Source organism: Giraffa tippelskirchi, chromosome X (genome assembly GCF_054371585.1).
Source record: "Giraffa tippelskirchi isolate mGirTip1 chromosome X, T2T-mGirTip1v1.2.pri, whole genome shotgun sequence".
Lineage (NCBI taxonomy): Eukaryota > Metazoa > Chordata > Mammalia > Artiodactyla > Giraffidae > Giraffa > Giraffa tippelskirchi.
Window position 1 is genome coordinate 55,821,599 of NC_137289.1, and position 21,457 is coordinate 55,843,055.

Consider the following 21,457-nt stretch of genomic DNA (forward strand, 5'->3'; position numbering starts at 1 on the left):
TAGACATGAATAGGGTCTGGGGGCATATGAGAAATTTTTGTAACTTCTGCTCAATGTTGCTGTGAACCTAAAAGTGCTCTATAAAATATACTCTATTTTTAAAATGACAGTTTAACTTAAACAGATTTAGTACTAACAGAATTTGAAGCATCACTGAGGAGAATCTTTTAAACACTGCAATTTTGTGAGGGAAAAAAATCTGTGTCATTCTGGGTAATTTATCTTAGAAGCCAAGTAGAAGTCTTATTTTTAAAAAGATAAATCAATTTCTAGTTGATTCATGCTTTATGAATGTAAAATTTGATGTTCAAATCGAGAAAAATATAATTAACCATTTCTTCCGAGTTTTGTATGACAGCATTTTGTTTCAAAGTTGATATCACTGAGGCAAATATCAAGAGAAGAGAGGAAGACATTCAGATTTAGCATTTATTAAAATTATACACTCTCCAACTAAGCAGAAACTTTACTGGTCAAGACCCTTCGCATCCTTTTGGACCCAGAGGGTAGTTGGAGTTTCCTTAGACTGGAAAATTCTTGGATCTCTCCTCTATAACTCTAGTGCAAGATATCCACACTTCATTATTGACCCTAACAAGGCAAAGGATAAGAATTTGGTCAAGTTATAGTTTTGTTTTATGAAGTAAAGTTAGTGGGTAAAAAAACAGTCATCAGGATAAAAGAGCAGGATAGAATAGTGCAGAGTAGTGGTGGTGGTTTAGTCACTAAGTCGTATCTGACTCTTTGCCACCCCATGGACTGTAGAGGAGCCCACCAGGCTCCTCTATCCATGGAATTCCCCAGGCAAGAATACTGGAATGGGTAGCCATTTCCTTTTCTAGGGGATCTTCCCGGCCCAGGGATCGAACCCAAGTCTCCTTCATTACAAGTGGATTCTTTACTGACTGAGCCACTAGAGAAGTTCCTAGTGCAAGGTAGAGACATCTTTGAAAAAAAAATTCCCCAAAATTTGGAAATGAGTCAATCCAGGGGTCCTCAAATCACTGTAACTAACTGGCCAGTAGAGTGAAAAAGTAAACTAGGACTGATGAGTGAGCAACCGAAGTGCCCTTAGAGTCATCTATTCTAGCACCCACACATTCTAGGTGATCTCCAAGGCTCACAATTGGATCAATTGGATTGTAATGAAGAACAAGCCAGGAAAATAGTCAGAAGAACCAAACCAAAACCTAGGCTCCCTCTGAGACTTATGATCTGGCCTCTTCACCACAAAGTTTTTATTTTTTTATTTTTTTTTTATTTTTTTTTTTATAAATTTATTTATTTTAGTTGGGGGCTAATTACTTTACAATATTGTAATAGTTTTTGCCATACATTGACATGAATCACCACAAAGTTTTTATCACCAGCCCTTTAAAATGATGCTTTGTTTCTATATTTGTAAAATGGAAGTTTAACAGCCTATTTGTCTCTACATTGTGAGGAGGACTGACTTAAACAAAAGGGGGAAAAAAAAAACCCTGAAAACATAATTCTGGATTTCTGTAACCCTGTTGGTTTTTCATTTCAAAGGTTACATGAGCTTGAGGTGAGACAAAAAATAATGCTCCTTTTCCTTTCTAAATTTTTATTTAAATGTTTTTCCCCTACTGGGCAGAGAGGATAATAGCTTTGGACAGTTCTTGCCTGGAGGGGAGGCACAGGACTTGAGAAGATTAATTGAAAGCTCCCTTCCTGGAGAATCTCAGCTGCCTACTTGCTCTATCACCAAATGTTGCATCCGCACTTGCCTTGCCTGCTCTCTCGGCTCCCATGGTACCCTGGGCACACGACCCTTTTTGTTACCCGGACACCCTTTGTTTTCACATTTCGGACTGTTCTACCTAGAGTCATTGGCGGGGGTGTATGCTGAGTTGGTTCAATCATCTCCACAGTTGTGTCCAGCCCCTTCCTGCTGATCTCCCCTCCTGTCTTGTCCCCCATGGTATGCCCCAGGACCGCACTGGAGAGGCAGAGGGGCTTCACTAACACACGCAAACCAACCATAGGGCAGCTGATCGAGGACTGGGCTGAGGTGAGGGGCTCGGGTCCCAAGGGCTGTGGGGGTGTCTTGCTGCCTGAGTCCAGCTGCCAGGCCTCTTCATAACCAAAGGCAAGTCTGGGGCAGAAGTTAAGGAGGAAGGGGGTTATTCCCAGACTAATTAAAGACAACTGAGTTTGAGGAAGTCTCTTGAAGAAGTTATTGCCCATCTCTGGGCCTTGATTTTCTTTCCTTCTTACCCAAAGATAACTTTCTTGAATTTCAGGAAAGGAGACTCTACTAGACTCACTGTTCTCCTTCCCTCAAGGCTATTTGAGAAACTTAGCTATTCCAAAAGAGACCCTTGTCCCCAACCTCAACTTGGAGCCACAGGTTCAGTCAAAGCACAGAATGGCAACTGAAGAGCCCTCCTGTCGTCCTCCCTGTATCAGAGCCAAATCTTCCACCACTAACAGCTTGCCTCTTCTTTTTGCCCCAATTCCAGATACCATCAAGATGCCCAACATGGAAAAAGCTGTGCTCCAGAATGATTCCAATGAAGCAGAGAGTAGAGCCCATAAGCCTGAAACACCAGAGCAGACCCAAGAAAACCAGAGCTTCTGTTTAGATGACCACTCTGCTGGTAGGTCTGGAAGTCTATCATCATTTCCTTGGGTAGTGCTCGATAGCAGCTAGGCTAAAGGAATAGATAGCATGTGGTTTAAGTGCCTTTAAGGAGCATAGAAGGCTCTCACAACCTTATGTTTTTCACTCCTCATCCTTCTGCTAACTCCTCTTTCATATTACTATTTTTCTTGTCTTTTTCCCCCTCTAATCTTTACATATTGGACCTAGGTCCCCAATTGTCAAGTGAAATTAAAAGATATTTTAACTCTAGAGAAAGAGGCCAACAAAACATAATGACTTGTCTTTGACAAGACTTGAGCGTGCCTGACTTAGTTCAAAACATGGGAAATTGGTGGCATTCTTATATTTTGATTTTATAGATTGTAAATGATAAATCTAGAATAGATTTGAGAGAATCCTAATTACCTAGTGCTGAAATTGTGTTCTGTCCAAAGCACTTTGTTGACATAAGAATTGTCACTGCTCTAGGGTAATTTTTTTAGATCTATAACAACAGAAACACAGAAGCATGAGATCTCTTCTCCACCTTGTGGTAGGCATTTATTTGAGACTTTTGTTTGACTAGTCCAATCTCATAGGAACTCAAATTGCAATTCTCTTATGAAAATTGCCAATGAATTCAACCAAACATAAATCTGAAGATCTGTCCAAATGTAGTGACTTGATCTAAACTCTTGAAGAGAGAAATGAAAAAAATAGTTGGAAGCCACAATATTTTTGAGTCATGTATGTTTTTCTAGTGGCCATTTAGGGTCACTGCTAGTAAACAGAGTGGAACAATTATTAATTCATAGTGTCTCTCAAAATAAATGACTTAATGAATTGAATAAATGATATATTTCAACATATGTAGCTTTTCAGTTAGAGTGGAAAGGAGATTTGGATTGATGATACTAACTTCTGTTGAAAAATTTTTAAATGAAAAGTAAATGTGCATAAGTATACCATCTCTTTGGAGAAGGCAATGGCAACCCACTCCAGTATTCTTGCCTGGAAAATCCCATGAATGGAGGAGCCTGGTAGGCTGCAGTCCATGGGGTCACTAGGAGTCAGACACGACTGAGCGACTTCCCTTTCACTTTTTGCTTTCATGCATTGGAGAAGGAAATGGCAACCCACTCTAGTGTTCTTGCCTGGAGAATCCCAGGGACGGGGGAGCCTGGTTGGCTGCCGTCTATGGGGTCGCACAGAGTCAGACACGACTGAAGTGACTTAGCAGCAGCAGCAGCAGCAGACCATCTCCTCGGTGAAGTTTTATGGTTCTTAGATGAGTCTTATATTTTTGGTTATAAGTAGTTCTCTATGAACAAATTATGGAACAGTGTTGAAAGTGAGAGAGAAAATAGTTTTATTTTATATACCAAGTAATGATTGTAACTACTATGTGTGCTTACTATTTATCTCTCTATAACTAAGTAGTCTGTACAACAATCCCTCTGTATCCACAAGAGATTGGTTCCAGGACTCTTCCCCACCCTTGCCCCTCAGGATACCAAAATCCATAGTGCTCAAGTCCCTTATGTAAAATGGTGTAGTATTTGCATATAACCTACTTATATCTTCCTGTATAATATAAATCATCTCTAGATTACTTATAATACCAAATTCAATACAAATTATATGTAAATAGTTACCAGCTCGGAGCAAATTCAAGTTTTTCCATTTGGAATTTTCTGAAATTTAAAAAAAAAAAATATTTTTTTTTCTGCCATGGGTTGAAACTTCAGGTACAGAGAGCCAACTGTATAATGAACTCAGAAGTCGTTCCTAAATTCCCATGAGAGTGTGTAATAAAGTTCTTACCAATCCTGAAGGAAATAAAGCAAAAATGTCATAGGTGTTAAAAATAAAGTTAAATTGATGCAATTTAAAGATTGTTGAATTCAGACTATTTTCTTTTTTGCTTTTTGAGATGTTAAAATATACTTTTTTCACAAAATAATTATTTGGATTATGGTAAGGTGAGTTTTTTGTCATGACACCCATATGTGGAAAAATTTAAATTGGCATATTACTGTCACTCATTTTTTGTGGGTGAAATTTTATTGGTTTGTGGAATCCCAAGACTTTGGAACAATGCTTTAAGAATGGTTCAGCTTTAGAGCCATATACTAATACTTATGGTGTTATCTGTAAGGAGACTGTCATTTTATGTCTCTTCCTCTCTCATCAGATGTAGAAAAAGGATTTAGGAACCATTTTCTGAGTTCATTATACAGTTGGCTCTCTGTACCTGAAGTTTCAACCAATGGCAGATAAAAAATATTTTTTTATCTGTAGATAAAACAGTAAGTATAAAAAGTAAATTCTAGCTAGAGTTTTATTTTATAAACCACAACTTATTCATTGTTTCTTTGCTATATTTTACTTACTGTTTTGACAGTTTAGGCAAAAGTTTTTGAAATAAGTTTCACTTTTTGTTTTTCACAAGGTAACTTCTCCTCATATCTGACTTCTCTGCAAGTTTCTAGAGCTGTTGAACAGCAAAGGGTTCAGAAAACCTCAAATACTATAATGATCGAGTGAATCTGTTTAAGATCTGTTTGATAAATCTAAATTTGAGGAATTTACTTGGCTGAGTGAATCTCTGATGAAAAGAAATTCTATTTGTGTGGGTTCCCTGTTTACTGATCTCTATGCCTTTTTTCCAGCAAGCCGACCTGAAGTAATTTCTGCCACGGATCTGATAGAGACTGTTAACAAAATTTCTAAGCTTAGCATTGCTCATGAAATCATGGTAAATCAAGATTTTTACATGGAAGACAGAGTATTACCTCCCAACAGGTATCAACTCTATTTTTTCCATTTTATTCCTCCTGGCATATGTACACAGCACAAATGACTTTGGATCAGGTTTGAAGCATTTTTATTAATACAGTTAATGTTTTAGTATGTCTTAAATGGTACCAACAAACAAAACAGAGGAGTAATCTGTGTAATTATTAGTTTTACAGACTGAAAGCAGAAAATTTTTATTTAAACAGGGAATAAATTAATGAAATTATTGTCAGAATTTTCTATCTCATTTAACAGTGAAACACTATGAATTCCACATCTTCTTAGACAGCTTTGGAGGAAGTAGCTACTAGTAGTTAGTCTCTTAACTGTCTATAGATTGATCAAGTACAGATGAAAGTATTTCTTTTCTAATAGTGGTATTGCCAACTCTTCATGGGATAAGAGACTTCAGGGAACATTTCTGCTTCATAATCAGCTTAACAAAAATTCTGTGAACCAAGATCAAAACCCATTAATAAACAATGCCCCTCTAAAATCAAACCTTATTCTGGTTCTTATTAATTGTATTGATATTGCAATACATACATGAATCATTCAGGAAGTATGATTTGAATACTTCTAGTAGTTTGTTGGGGAAGGCAATGGCACCCCACTCCCGTACTCTTGCCTGGAAACTCCCATGGATGGAGGAGCCTGGTAGGCTGTAGTCCATGGGGTCGTGAAGAGTCGGACACGACTGAGCGACTTTGCTTTCACTTTTCACTTTCATGCATTGGAGAAGGAAATGGCAACCCACTCCAGTGTTCTTGCCTGGAGAATCCCAGGGACCAGGGAGCCTGGTGGGCTGCCGTCTATGGGGTCGCACAGAGTCGGACACGACTGAAGCGACTTAGCAGCAGCAGCAGTAGTTTGTTAATAGTTAAATGAGTAAATTTCTTTGTTTGACCCAATATTTCATATAACATTCTAATTTCCCAGCTTTAAAAGTGGCTTCTATTTTGCCACTTCAGGTATTCTATCACATAAGCACTTTGCTCTGTCAGTGTCTCTTGATCTTTACACTTGTTAGTTTTTTCCCTTAGTTTGCCAATAGGTACTCATGGCAGGTGCTGTTTCCCTGAAGGCTTTGACCAAAACACATACCTCCTAGCCTCTTCCTCACTGCCTTCACTGTTCCTGGAGCCTTAGTTAGATTTATTTTTCTGCTGGCAGGGGTGCAGAGAAAGTGAAACAAGGAGAGTGAAGATCTGTTAAAGTGGCTGAGGGGTTGTGGTGGTGATGAGGTGTGGGGAAATGAAGCAGAGGGAAGAATACTCTTGAACTGGCCAGTTTGTTCAATTTTTCCTGTAAGGTGGTTCTAGTAGCATTTAGTTGACTTTAACTTCACTTCAAACAATTTTATTAGGTTGTATTGTGACAGCTGTCATATCAGCATGCATTTAAAAAAAAAAAACTTATCAAAACTGATGAATTTTTGTGTAGCAATTTTAATATTGAAGATGGAAGGAAAAAAGCAACATTTTGGCATATTATGCTTTATTTTTTCAAGAAAGGTAAAAAAGTTCCATTTTTAAAACAAACTGTGACAGATGATGAAAAGTGGATACTGTACAATAATGTGGATCAGAAGAGATCATGGGACAATGGAAATGAACTACCACTAACCACACCAAAGGCTGGTCTGCATCCAAAGAAGGTGATGTTGTGTATATGGTGGGATTGGAAAGGAGTCATCTATTATGCGGAGAAGGCGATGGCACCTCACTCCAGTACTCTTGCCTGGAAACTCCCATGGACGGAGGAGCCTGGTAGGCTGTAGTCCATGGGGTCGTGAAGAGTCAGACACGACTGAGCGACTTTACTTTCACTTTTCACTTTCATGCATTGGAGGAGGAAATGGCACCCCACTCCAGTGTTCTTGCCTGGAGAATCCCAGGAACGGGGGAGCCTGGTGGGCTCGGGGTCACCCGGCAGTCTATGGGGTCGCACTGAGTCAGACACGACTGAAGCGACTTAGCAGCAGCAGCAGCATCTATTATGAGCTCCTTCTAGAAAACCAAACAATTAATCACAAGTACTGCTCCCAATTAGACCAATTGAAAGCAGCACTTAACAAAAAGCATCCAAAATTAGTCAACGGAAAGCACATCGTCTTCCATCTGAATAGCGCAAGACTGCATGTTTCTTTGATGACCAGGCAAGAACTGTTACAGTTTGACTAGGAAGCTCTGATGCATCTGTGTATTCACCAGACATTGTACCTTCAGATGTCCACTTATTTCAGTCTCTACAAAATTCTTTAAATGGAGAAAGTTTCAATTCTCCGGGAGACTTAAAAGGAACCTGGGTTAGTTCTTTGCTCAAAAAGATAAAAAGTTTGGGGAAGATTAAATTATAAAATTGTCTGAAAAATGGCAGAAGGTAGTGGAACAAAATGGTGACTACATTGTTCAATAAAGTTGTTGGTGAAAATGGGAAATGTGTCTTTAGTTTTGCTTAAAAACCGAAGGCACTTTTTGGCCAACTCAATGTTTAGAACTCGATCTTCATTGTTTTGTTATTAACAGCCTTATTCTAGTGTAGTAATGCAAGAAGTATACCAGAAAAGATACTGAAATATAATTGGGGGTCACCTATTATCTATAGGTAATCAATGACTGCTTTTATCTTTGGACTTATAAAATGATACTAATTAGAGTTATGGATTCCTAAGAGAAATCTCATTGTCAGATATTTATTCTACAAACATTTATTGAGTATGCACTAAGTGGAAGGCTGAATGTTAAATTTTGGAGACATATAGATGAATATGATGCTGGCTTTGCCATTAAGAAGCTTCTGTAGGTGAGATAGTCAAATAGTAGATAGTTCCTGTGCAGTGATAAGTTCTCTCACATCTAGTATATGGAGTTCCTTATTCCTGCTTAGCTGCCGAGGAGGGTCTGGGAAACCTTCCTGATGAGGTAATGTTGAGTTGAGTTTTTAGATATGAATAGGTGCTTTTCAGGCAGCCTAGGGTTCATAAATTGTATAGGAGACAGGGACCAAAACCACCCCAAAGAAAAAAAAATGCAATGGCAAAATGGTTGTCTGGGGAGACTTTACAAATGCTGAAGAAATAAGAGAAAACCAAGGGAGAAAGGGAAAGATATGCCCAACTGAATGCAGAGTTCCAGAGAATAGCAAGAAGAGACAAGAAGGTCTTCTTCAGTGAATAATGCAAAGAAGTAGAGGAAAATGATAGAATGGGAAAGACTAGAGATCTCTTCAAGAAAACTGAAGATATCAAGGGAACGTTTCATGTAAGGATGGGCACAATAAAGGACAGAACCAGTAGTGATCTAACAGAAGCAAAAGACATTAAGAAGAGGTGGCAAGAATGCACAGAAAAACTATGCAAAAAAAAAAAGTCTTAATTATCTGGAAAAGCACAGTGATGTGGTCACTCACTTAGAACCAGATATCCTGGAGTGTGAAGTCAAGTGGGCCTTAGGAAGAATTAGCATGAACAAAGCTAGTGGAGGTGATGGAATTCCAGCTGAGCTATTTCAAATCCTAAAAGATGATGCTGTTAAAGTGCTGCACTCAATATGCCAGCAAATTTGGAAAACTCAGCCGTGGCTACAGGTCTGGAAAAGGTCAGTTTTCATTCCAATCCCAAAGAAGGGCAATGACAAGAATGTTCCAACTACCAAACAGCTGCACTCATTTCATATGATCAGAGGTTAGAACTGGACTTTGGTGAGTCAAAGTTAGAAATGGACATGAAACAACTGACTAGTTCCAAATTGGGAAAGGAGTATGTCAAGGCTGTATATTTTCACCTTGGTTATTTAACTTATATGTAGAGCACATCATGAGATATGCTGTGCTGGATGAATCACAACCTGGAATCAAGATTGCTGGGAGAAATATCAACAACCTCAGATATACAGATGATACCACTCTAGAGGGAGAAAGGGAAGAGGAACTAAAGAACCTCTTGATGAAGGTGAAAGAAGAGAGTGAAAAAGCTGGCTTGAAACTGACCATTTAAAAAACTAAGATCATGGCATCCAGTCCCATCATTTCATGGCAAATAGAAGGGGAAAAAGTGGAAGCAGTGACACATTTAATTTTCCAGGGTTCCAAAATCATTGCAGACTGTGACTGAAGCCATGAAAGTAAAAGATGCTTTCCCTTGGAAGGAAAGCCATGACAAACCTAGACAGCATATTAAAAAGCAGAGACATCACTCTGCCAACAAAGTCCATACAGTCAAAATCATGGTTTTTCCAGTAGTTATGTACGGATGTGAGAAGTGGAACACAGGGAAGGCTGAGTGCCAAGGAATTGATGCTTTTGAATTGTGGTTCTGGAGAACACTCTTGAGAGTCCTTTGTACTGGCAGGAGATCAAATCTGTCAATCCTAATGGAAATCAACCCTGACTATTCATTGGAAGGACTGATGCTCCAGTACCTTGGCCACTTGATACGAAGAGCCTACTCATTGGAGAAGACACTGATGCTGAGAAGATTGAAGGCAAAAAGAGAAGGGGGCAGTAGAGGATGAGATGTTTAGATAGTACCACCGACTCAATGAACAAACTCCAGGAGATAGAGGATGTCAGAGGAGCCTTGCATGCTACAGTCCATGGGGTCACAAAAAAAGATGAGGACACAACTTAGCAACTAAACAACTTTGGGGCTCCTCTCGTGGCTCAGCAGTAAAGAATCCGCCTGCCAATCCAGGAGACCCAGGTTCAATCCCTGGGTCAAGAGGATTCCCTGGAGGAGGAAATGGCAACCCACTCCAGTATTCTTGCCTGGGAAATCCCATGGATAGAAGGGCCTGGAGGGCTATAGTCCATGGGGTCACAAAGAACTCGGACACAACTTAACTACTAAACAACAATGACAACAAGAAAATCTTCCTGGTAATAGGGAGGTTCTAGAGAACTTGAAATGAACATGTCATTATGATCAGATTTTTTTCTTAGATCATTGGTCTTAGCAAGAATATGTGGTATTGTGGGAGGAAGACTTTGATTGGGGGCTGGAATACCTTTACTAGACTATTGCAATAGTCCAGGTAGGAAATGATGGCAGGAGGAGATGGATTCCAGACTTATTTAGGAATTAAAATCTCTGTAATTTGGGAACCAAGTCCATTGAAAGGATGAAGGGAAGTAATTATTATGTGTTAGATAAATAACAGTTGGTAACATCTCACAAATGGGATTGGTGTGTTGGGGAAGGAACTTTGACTTTTTTCATTTATCTCTGTATTGCTTGTAAAATTTTCAACAAAAGCATGCATTACTATTCTATTTTTAATGGGAAAAAATGTAAACTTTATGATTTGTTTGAAAAAACACAGGTTTGAGAAGGGAAGATAATGAGTTGGAGGAGCACATAAGATTTTCAAGTGTTATCAAGAAGGAAAATCCTTTCTTGGTTTTTAAGGCTGAAGGGAAAAGATCATCTAATTCAAAGGTATAAGTCTATGGGTATTAAAACCAAGGCATACATTTAAGTCAGATGAAGAACCAAGGCTAGAACTCAGGGCCTCAAATGCAAGTTCTTGGTTCTTCTTACTAGAAGGAGAGCTTTTCTGGAACCATGAGGAATCCTTCTGAGAGAAATTGACCAGTGTCTTTGCATCTGAGACTAAAGTCAGTTTATTCAACTCTGCTAAAGTCTAAACATAGCTCCTGCCCTGTCAACATAATGGTCTTAAATGATGTTTGGGATTTAGGAGATTAGGATCCTATATCAACTCTCTGGGTAAAGAGCAAGTTGCTCATTTAACCATCTTATAGTCTGGAAGGCAGGGTTATGGAGACAATGTACAAGGCTTTTTGGGACCATCTGAAAGTACAGCTATCAAGTACTCCAGCTGACTTCACTTCTGCACTTGAACTCCTAAAAGAAGTTAAGGAGGTGAGTAACCAACTTCCCATTTGTGGATATTAAATCTTAGTTGTGGCATGGGGTATCTTTCATTGTGGTGCATGGGCTTCTCTCTAGTTGTGATGCATAGGCTCAGCACTTGCAGCTTGCGGGTTTAGTTGCCCTGCAGCATGTGGGATCTTAGTTTCTCTGAGCAGGGATCAAACCCATGTCCCCTGTATAGCAAGGCGAATTCTTAAACACTGGACCACAGGGAAGTCTTTAAAAAAAAACAAAACAAAACAGACCTTTTAATTGTTGATAACTAGGAATTATTTGGGTGCTTCCCAAGTGATGCTAGTGGTAAAGAGCCCACCTGCCAATGCAGGAGACGTAAGAGACTTGAGATTGATCCCTGGGTAGGGAATATGCCCTAGAGGAGGGCATGGCAACCCACTCCAGTATTCTTGCCTGGAGAATCCCATGGACAGAGGAGGCTGGTGGGCTACAGTCCATAGGGTAACAAAGAGTCGGACATGACTTAGCATGCATGCATGCACAAGCTTCCTTTTTACATATGTTCCACTACTTGAACAGATAATGTGGAGAAACTTTCATTTTATTTGTACGAGATGAAGCTTGAAAGTTGAGATCTTGCTGTAACAATACAGTATTTCATTCAGTTAAACAGATTTTTGCTTAACTCCAATTATGTTTTCTGTGTTTCAGAAGCACATAGATACATAAGAGAGCCTTTGCCAACAAGAAACTTATACTTTAGAGTGAAAAGATTATTTTGAGTGACACTTAAAGGTTTCTCTGCCTATTTCATCTTTTCCCTTAGCAGTCAAACAATCTAATAATGTACTTATCCCTTATTAAGAATATCTCACCACCACAAGGCTATATTTAAAATGGATAACTAAGAACCTACTGTATAGCACATGGAACTCTCTCAATATTATGTGGCTGCCTGGATGTGAGGGGAGTTAGGAGAAGAATGGGTGCATGTATATGTACGGCTGAGTCCCTTCGCTGTTCTCCTGAAACTATCACACTGTTAATCGGCTACACAAATACAAACTGAAAAGTTTTATAAAAAGAATATCCCATTATGTTGTGATGGTATGTATTTTATATTTTTTTATAATCTGCATTTGTTTTTGTCACAGTTATTTTTCTTAGTATCTTTATCTCATTCTGCCCAGAAAATAGTACAGCACTACTGTTACTACTAATCCCAATGAAGCTTTAAATTATAACTGCCTCCTAAACAGAGAGAAATCATATTCTGAATATGCAATTGGGAAACCTAGTTTCTGGAGCCCCAATAGACATAGGCTGGCATTCAAGAAGACCCATTTCTTGAAAAGAACAACAGTTTTTTCTTTAGGACTAAAATTGCTGGATATAAGAAAGTTTTTTGATGTATTTGTATTGCAGACTTTCGGAGAAGGCAATGGCACCCCACTCCAGTACTCTTGCCTGGAAAATCCCATGGATGGAGGAGCCTGGTAGGCTACAGTCCATGGGGTCGCTAACAGTCGGACACGACTGAGCGACTTCACTTTCACTTTTCCCTTTCATGCACTGGAGAAGGAAATGACAATCCACTCCAGTATTCTTGCCTGGAGAATCCCAGGGACAGGGAGCCTGGTGGGCTGCCGTCTATGGGGTCACACAGAGTCGGACAGGACTGAAGCGACTTAGCAGCTTCGCAGGCATGCCTTTGCCTTAAGGATATTGTTCATCAAAGAGTGCTTGGGGTTCTAAATAATCTGGCTCCATTGATTGTCTTTTCTGGGCAGATATTGCTATCACTGCTATTACCACGCCAGAACAGCCTAAGAGATGAGATTGAAGAAGCTCTGGACATAGATCTCCTCAAGCAGGAAGCAGAGCATGGGGCCCTGGATGTCCCTCATCTCTCCAACTACATTCTTAATTTGATGACCCTGCTGTGTCCACCAGTCCGAGATGAAGCAGTGCGAAAACTAAAGAGCATAACAGATCCTGTGCAGTTACTGAGGTGAGAAACTAGATGTACTGTTCCTGAACACTAGATGTAGTATCCTGTCGTAAACACTGTACCAGAAAACTCTGGGCCAGATACTGGGTTATAGCCCCTGGCTTGCCTAGTTCTTCTATACTGAAGAACGGAGTAATACCTCTATTGTTCCTCTCTGGATTATTGGCTTTTATTTTCAAAGGATGGCTTCTCAGAAGCCTTTTGATGATCTTCAGATCATTTGGACCCTTTCTAAGAAATGATGCTGTTAAGATACTGGTTTCCCGGGTGACACTAGTGGTAAAGAATCCCCCTGCCAATGTAGGAGATGCAAGAGAAGAGGGTTCACTGCCTGGGTCGGGATGATCCCGTGGAGAAGGAAACGGCAACCCACTCCAACATTCTTGTCTGGACACCAGAGTACAGTATCTGTTTCTCTAGGAGATTTCAAGCGCACTTTTGCAGATGATTTCTTATGTATCTTAACTCAAACCCCGTGGGGGAACAGGAATGAGGATGATTCCTGTTTCACAGATAGAAGAACCAAGACACAGAGGTAAAGTCATAAGCCGAATGAGTTACAAATTCAACCATCATCATCCCAACAACCCACAGAGAGTTAGAATTTTAGTGGTTTTTCTGAGATGGAGTACCTACAGTGGAAAGAACTCTAGACTGGTAACTAAAAGGTCAGAAGCTGTATCTGTTCCTAGCTCTGATAACAACTCACACTGTGGCCTTGGGTCCCTGGCTGCAATGTCTGTATTTGTAAATTGAAGTAGGACTGCGGTTTTTAAGGCCATTTTTAATTCTAAGACACTGCGATTTTAGGACTCTTAGCTTCAGTTCCACCTCACCCCACTAGATTACCTTTCAGAGTGTAAGCATTTTATTTTTCCTCCTTTGACAGGGGCATCTTCCATGTTCTGGGCCTGATGAAAATGGACATGGTAAACTATACTATACAGAGCCTCCGACCCTACCTGAAGGAACACTGTATCCAGTATGAACGAGCTAAATTCCAGGAACTCCTCAACAAGCAACCCAGTATGTTCAAAATTTAAGGACAGGAGAGGGGGACATTTGACTTTGGGTTGATTTCATACAGTGATAGGATACTTTCCTTTTTTTTTTTTTAATAGATAGTTTCTCCCTGTTGGACAAGGGGCTAGGGCATGGGGTAGGACGAAGGAACATTTCTCCAAGGGAAAAGATGTACAAAATCACTTATTTATTGAGGAAGAATATATCCTCAAGCCTTACTTTTCAAGCCTTGGTGTTTGAAGATATTTACATATTCCCTTCTATGTCATAGATCTCCTTGATTGCACCACAAAATGGCTAACGAAAACAGCTCTAGACCTCAATACACGACCTTCAAGTTCTCCTGACTCTCCCAGCTCCTCCAGCATGGCCCGTTCATCTCCAAATTGGGCAGTGGACAACCCGCAACTTCCCAGTTCCACAATGGTGCTGTACCAGGGTTACCTGAACCTTCTTCTCTGGGATCTTGACAGTAAAGAGTTTCCCGAAGTAGGAATATACGTTAAAATATTGCCTTTTTGTTTTGTATTTGATACCTTTACTAAAACACTCTTCTGACAGCTTGCTTTTCCCTGCCTCACCAGACTCTGCTAATGGATAGAAGCCGGCTGCGGGACATGGAGTCCCAGTTGAAGCAGTTGGCCATTCTGGCCTCAGTCTTGCTAGTGGCCAGAAGTTTCTCTGGTAGCGCTTTATTCAGTTCGACTGAATTTGTGAATAAACTGAAACACATAACCAAGGCCCTGATGGGGGAATTTAACTCCAGGTAAACTTCATAGAGGCTCCCCAGGTGACTCAGTGGTAAAGAATCTGTCTGCCAATGCAGGAGACCCAGATTTGAACCTTGGGTCAGGATCTTACTCCAGATCCCCTGGAGTAAGAAATGGCAACCCACTCCAGTGTTCTTGCTTGGAGAATTCCATGGATAGATGAGCCTGGCAGGCTGCAGTCCACGGGGTTGCAAAAGAGTCAGACATGACTTAGAGACTAAACAACATGAGGAACAACAAATTTCCTAGATCTTTCTGAGAGTGGAAACTAGTATGTTGGCTTTGGAACTTAGGCAGTTAATGTATTACTGCCTTATTCTTCATCATAAACCACGCAAAAGACCTTGGCCATCATCTGCAAAGGTCATTTGTGTCTTTTGATAAATTGTTTTAAGGCTTGTGATGGAAACAAAACCTATTTCCAAGGAGGTGAGTGTGGTAACTAGTTTGCTATGAAAGTCTCAGTACTGTGTGTGCTAAAAATGAGTCATTATATACTTAAATAAGTGACACTGGATTTGTGTTTGTATATCCAGAAGTTGATCCCTTGGTCAATATGTATCCATAATTTGCTTCATGCAGGGCACCTCAGCTGAAGTAAAAAGAAGAACTGGAAGTTCAGACCTCAATATATTTACAAGTTAATTGCTGAAGTAGGGAAGACAACTATGGAAAATGCCTAAGAAATCTTAAAACAGAATTTGAATAAAGCTTATGGGGCTAAAGAATACTGATTAGATCCAAGAATGGAACTGAACCCTTGTCCAATTTGTTTCATTTGAAGTGGAGAATAGTATGAATTAGTTAATATGTACGAATTAATGTGTGAAATAGCTGACATCTTGAGGGTAACAATGAAATGATTTGAAATGCTGGGTCCCCTGTTAGTGGTGGAGAGCTGGAATTCCTTTGTAAGTGGACCTGGCTTCTGGTGTTGGACTCTCTGGGCTTTGCCCCTATGCCAAGGTCACTCTGCTTTCTGTCCTTCATTATCTAGGCCTGAAGAGGCTATGGTGACTGTGAGTGAACAAGTGTCTCAGAAAATACATGAACGCCTCAAAGACATGGGCCTAACTGCCCTGAGTAGTGAAAAGAAAGCCTCTCTTAGAGGCCAACTTCAGAACATCGCCAAGAAAGAGAACCGTGTTCGTAGCATCATTGGTAAGAGTCCTCCTATGGTGGTGGGGCTGGGAAGGGGTGGCAAGAATGTGGAAGGTAAGAAGGTGGACTCAAGCCTGGAAGTCAATTGTGAAGCCATTCGAAAATGGAATGATCGTTGGGAAAGTCTTTTGGCTTTAGTTTCTTTATGTATGGTGTGCAGAACTGAAATAGATCTCTTTCAGTTTGAAGGTTTTAAGGTCAGCTAGGATGCGTAACTTGCAGGTGCTAGTGCTGAGTGATTCCTGGTCATTCTCTAACTATAACCCAAGACCTGTGATGGGAAACCCTTTCTATATCCCATGCTTTAAGTTACCATGACGGTCGCTACTTCCCTCTAAGGAACTGATGCTAATTTAGGCCGAAGGATATATTCCCTGCAAGAATGGGAGCAGTGAACTCAGCCACCTTGCTTCTAATTTTTGAATCTTGACATAGTCTGATATGGTTGTAGTACCCAGTGTTGGTACACTGGCTGCAATGTGTGTCCTTAGAATTTCATGTACAATGTCTAGGATCCTCTTGTTAGGTCACACACATCAGGAGCTCACTTAGCACCCCATAACATTATAAAGAGCCAGAGACTTACTGGCTGGACATCTTTCAATAATGCATTGCTTTAAGGAGCTTTATAGCATTCCTTCTTCCAAAAGAAAAGAAAAAAATTCATTAACGTGGTTTACCTAAATGAGTGGGTAGGTCAGTGAAAATGTGTTAATTTAAACGTCGGTGAACAGAGAGGGCAAGGGCATTGTGAATTTCTACTGAAACCTCTGATCTTTCCCTTTTAACTTTTTTCTTGTGCACAGATCAGCGGACCTTCTTGTTTCTCAAAGGCTGTTTGGTTCGCGGGATGCAGGAGTCTCTGCTAGACTTCCCTGTTGGCCTTATTCTCATCAAGGGGGAGTTGACAAAACTGGGTTGGAAGTTTTTCAATCTGATGCGTCACAATCAGCGGGTATTTAGCCCCTATTATGATGAAATCCTTAAAGATATCATCCCTCCAGCTCAGGCCCAAGAAACAGAAGTGGAGTCTATCTGACAGTGCCAGACCCCAGTCTGGCAACAGGGACCCAGGAGAGAGGGCTCAGCATGTTCCTGGGATGACATCACCTGTGGCGAGCAGAGTAACATCTTCCTCACTATGGCCTGGACTCAGGGCTGCAGGATTCCAGCATGTAAATACAAACTGGCCCAGCCCCCTTCATAATAAACTTCTGTGCTGCAAGAAAACCTTGGTTCCTTCTGTGTTGCGACTGAATCCAGGTTTCGTGCCCTTATCCCCTACTGTCTGAGAACCCATGAGCTCGCAGTTCTCTTTCACTGGCTCATCATCTTCCCGCCTGGCTTGAGCAGGCATCAGGGCATCAGCTGCTAACATTGTTTCCTCCAATGGAAAATCATTTCCTTGAGGGCTGTGAAAACTTTCTCTGGAATTTTTCCAAAGTATGAGTTCTGGAAGTATAAGGGCTTCTAGAGGTTGGGAATACACTGAGTTACAGATCAGGGGAAGACATAGAACGCTATTTCCAGTATCACATTTTCCCTATAATTTTGAAACTGCAGTAATGGTAAGAGCCCCCACATCCTGTTCTGGTGTGGGGGTCATGAAGCAGTATGCAAAAGTGAGGACTGGGTTAAAGTCAATATTGTCTGCCAACAAGCATTCATTTGAGGATATTTCTCAGCCTCAATGGGCGCTCTCTCTCTCTCTTTCTCTCTTTAGTGATCCTGGGGGTAAGTTTTAGACTCTCTCAAACCAATTGCAAATGCAAGCACTTAGGTCACAGACACTTGTTTCAAGTTCATCTCTGGTTCCATTCTGTAGCTAAATCTTCTATTGTCACATTTCTAGGCTTAGAACACTTCTTTCTTCTTGAGATAAATGACCTGGGTATTCAAGAGTGGGACAGCCACCATGTTTCTTCCCGCTTGCAGTCTAAGCCTCTAACTCCCAGATTGTGATTGTCAATTCATTTGGCATCACAAATGACAGATGTCCTAGATTCACAAAGATCTGGGCTTGTTTTCTTCAATTGTAGAGAGTCACCCTATCATTTGACCTTTGACTGTGTGGATCACAACAAACTGTGGAAAATTCTGAAAGAGATGGGAATATCTGACCACTTGACCTGTCTCCTGAGAAATCTGTATGCAGGTCAAGAAGCAAGAGTTAGAACCAGACATGGAACAACTGACTGGTTCCCAATCGGGAAAGGACTATGTCAAGGCTGTACATTGTCACCCTGCTTATTTAACTCATATGCAGAATACATCATGGGAAATGCTGGAATGGATGAAGCACAAACTGGAACCAAGATCGCCGGGAGGAATATCAATAACCTCAGATATGCTGTTGACAGCTCACTTATGGCAGAAAGCGAAGAAGACCTAAAGAGCCTCTTGACGAAAGAGAAAGAAGAGAGTTAAAAAAAGTTGGCTTAAAACTCAACATTCAGAAAACTGAAATCATGGCATCTGGTCCCATCACTTCATGGGAAACAGATGGGGAAACCGTGGAAGCAGTGACAGACTTTATTTTTGGGGGCTCCCAAATCACTGCAGATGGTGGCTGTAGTCATGAAATTAAAAGACACTTGCTCCCTGGAAGAAATGTTATGACCAACCTAGACAGCATATTAGAAAGCAGAGATATTACTTTGCCAACAAAAGTCTGTCTAGTCAAAGCTGTGGTTTTTCCAGTAGTCATGTATGGAAGTGCGAGTTGGATTATAAAGAAAGCTGAGTGCCAAAGAATTGATGCTTTAGAACTGTGATGTTGGAGAGGACTCTTGAGAGTCCCTTGGAATGCAAGGAGATCCATCCAGTCAATCTTAAAGGAAATCAGTCCTGAATATTGATTGGAAGGACTGATGCTGAAGCTGAAACTTCAATACTTTGGTCACCTGATGCAAAGAACTGACTCCTTTGAAGAGACCCTGATCCTGGAAAAGATTGAAGGCAGAAGGAGAAGGGGATGACAGAGGATGCAGTGGTTGGGTGGCATCACCGACTCATGGCCATGAGTTTGAATAACTCTGGGAGTTGGTGATGGACAGGGAGGCCTGGAGTGCTGCGATCCATGGGGACGCAAAGTGTCAGACACGACTGTGTGACTGAACTGAACTGAAATGACCCTATCATTTACAGGCTAACTACAACAGACCACCAGCAATCTCGGAAAGTAGGGGGAAATTAGCTCACCTTTGGATTTGTTTGAAATGGACAGGAGAAAATAAAAATTCCCTTGTGGGATATTATAACTGGATGGGAAGAAAAATGTCCTCATCATTTCATGGGTTGGGAAGAGCTGAGTATAATTTATTTAGTCCAAGAGTAATAACAGATGGGATCTGAGTTCCATTACTCCCAGGTTAATTTTTCTCGAAGATAGATCCCAGGTGTTTGCTATATCTAGGTGAACAGAGTGATATCTTTATTGGCTGAATAAAAGGCACACAGAGGAAGGAGCCTGGTGGGCTATACTCCATGGGGTCATGAAGAGTCGGACACGACTGACTGAGTAACACTTTCACTTTTCGCTTTCGTGATAGTCTCCCCATCTCAAGATCCTTAACTTAATCACATCTGCAAAGTCCGTTTTGCCAAATCAGGTAACGTTCACAGATTTCAGGCACTAGGGCATGGATATCCTTAGAGGCCATTGTTCAGCAGACAACAGTCTGTCTTCTGACCCCTGCAAGGACTCAAATCCATCCATCATGCAAAACACATTCATCTCATCCCAATATTCCCCAAAGTCTCAACATATTACCTATCAAGTCCAGAATCTCACCTGTAAATCATTTAACCAGATATGTGAGAAACTGGGTATGATTCTCCCTGTGGCAAAAATTTTCTCCATCAGTGGGTCTGTGAACTAGTAAAAAAGTTACCTCCTCCCAAAATACAGTAGTGGGATAGGTATAAGATAATAGTTACAGACATTCCCACTCCAAATGGGAGAAAATGAAGAAAAGAGTTATTGACTCCAAGCAATCTTGAAATCCAGCTAGGTAAACTCCACCAGGCTACAAGGCCTGGAAATCATCTTCTGTTTCTGGAGATTCTGGCCTTTGTGCCTGAGGGTCTGTACTTCACATCAAAGGTTCTGTACTCAGAATCATCCTTCCATTTTTCTTGAACGATACTACATGTTTGCAGCTGAGTACTTTTCATCAATTTGTTTCCTTCCTGTAGGTTTTTGGGAATCTAACACCCTTTTTCATTTATATGCTGAAAATTTGCTCCTAAGACATGTCCTTAATATTTTCTAAAACAATTCACCATTCTTTATCGGAGACTTTTTGGATGGATAGAAAAGATCTTAACTTCACTTTAATTTTTGTGAATTTATTTGTAGCATAGTTGAAAGCTTTTTCAGTCATATAGCTAGTTTTTAATTCCTTTGAGGATATCTATACCATGCCTCCAATGTACACAAACCACCTACTTGGTGCTGAGGAAGATGAGGAAGATAAATTCCTGCTGTAGACCTGGATATAGAGCTGTCAGAAATGGTAGTGTGTAAGGTCCAGGCAGAAGCACTGGAAAGGTGTGACCTCTGAGGGGAGAAGGAATTTAACAAGAACAGAATTAAGAAACAAGTGGTTTTTAATTAATTTATTTATTGGACAAATGCTGCAACATGTGGGATCTTAGCTCCCCAACCAGGAATCCACCCCAAGACCTGCTGAACTGGAAGTGCAGAGTCCTAACCAACCACTGAACCGCCAGGGAAATCCCACAAATAGAATTAAGTCGGAGGCATTTTCTATGTAGTCTTCTTTAAGCCAAATAAGCATTCAGTTATTCACAAGTTGTATAATTTTTGCATTTAAAACATCAGTGAGAACTCCTCTGGTGCTCCAGTGGTTAGGATTCAGTGTTTTCACTTCCTTATGCTGGGTTCAATCTCTGGTTGAGGAACTAAGATCGTGTAGTGCAAGCTGCATGGTCCCCACGCCCCCACCCCCAAATAATCAATGAATCAGTTCAGTTCAGTTCAGTCGCTCAGTCGTGTCCGACTCTTAGCGACCCCATGAATCACAGCATGCCAGGGCTCCCTGTCCATCACCAACCCCCGGAGTTTACCCAAACTCATGTCCATCGAGTCGGTGATGCCATCCAGCTATCTCATCCTCTGTCGTCCCCTTCTCTTCCTGCCCCCAATCCTTCCTAGCATCAGGGTCTTTTCCAATGAGTCAGCTCTTCTCATGAGGTGGCCAAAGTATTGG

General features: G+C 40.8%; 1 protein-coding gene across 6 annotated transcripts; it reads left to right on the forward strand.

Moving 5' to 3' along the window:
* Positions 1-1,990: 1,990 nt before the first annotated feature.
* TCP11X2 (t-complex 11 family, X-linked 2) lies at positions 1,991-17,453 on the forward strand. Of its 6 annotated transcripts, none has more exons than XM_081567014.1 (10): positions 1,991-2,113; positions 2,487-2,624; positions 5,281-5,413; positions 11,171-11,291; positions 13,049-13,269; positions 14,159-14,295; positions 14,564-14,781; positions 14,877-15,058; positions 16,060-16,223; positions 17,030-17,453. In XM_081567014.1, the coding sequence occupies exons 2-10, from the start codon at positions 2,498-2,500 to the stop codon at positions 17,260-17,262; spliced, it is 1,536 nt and encodes a 511-aa protein (XP_081423140.1). In that variant the 5' UTR covers positions 1,991-2,113; positions 2,487-2,497; the 3' UTR covers positions 17,263-17,453. The 6 variants fall into 6 exon arrangements, with proteins under 6 accessions (XP_081423140.1, XP_081423143.1, XP_081423141.1 ...); XM_081567017.1 differs by having other exon boundaries at positions 17,228-17,453; XM_081567015.1 differs by having other exon boundaries at positions 1,991-2,035.
* Positions 17,454-21,457: the final 4,004 nt, after the last annotated feature.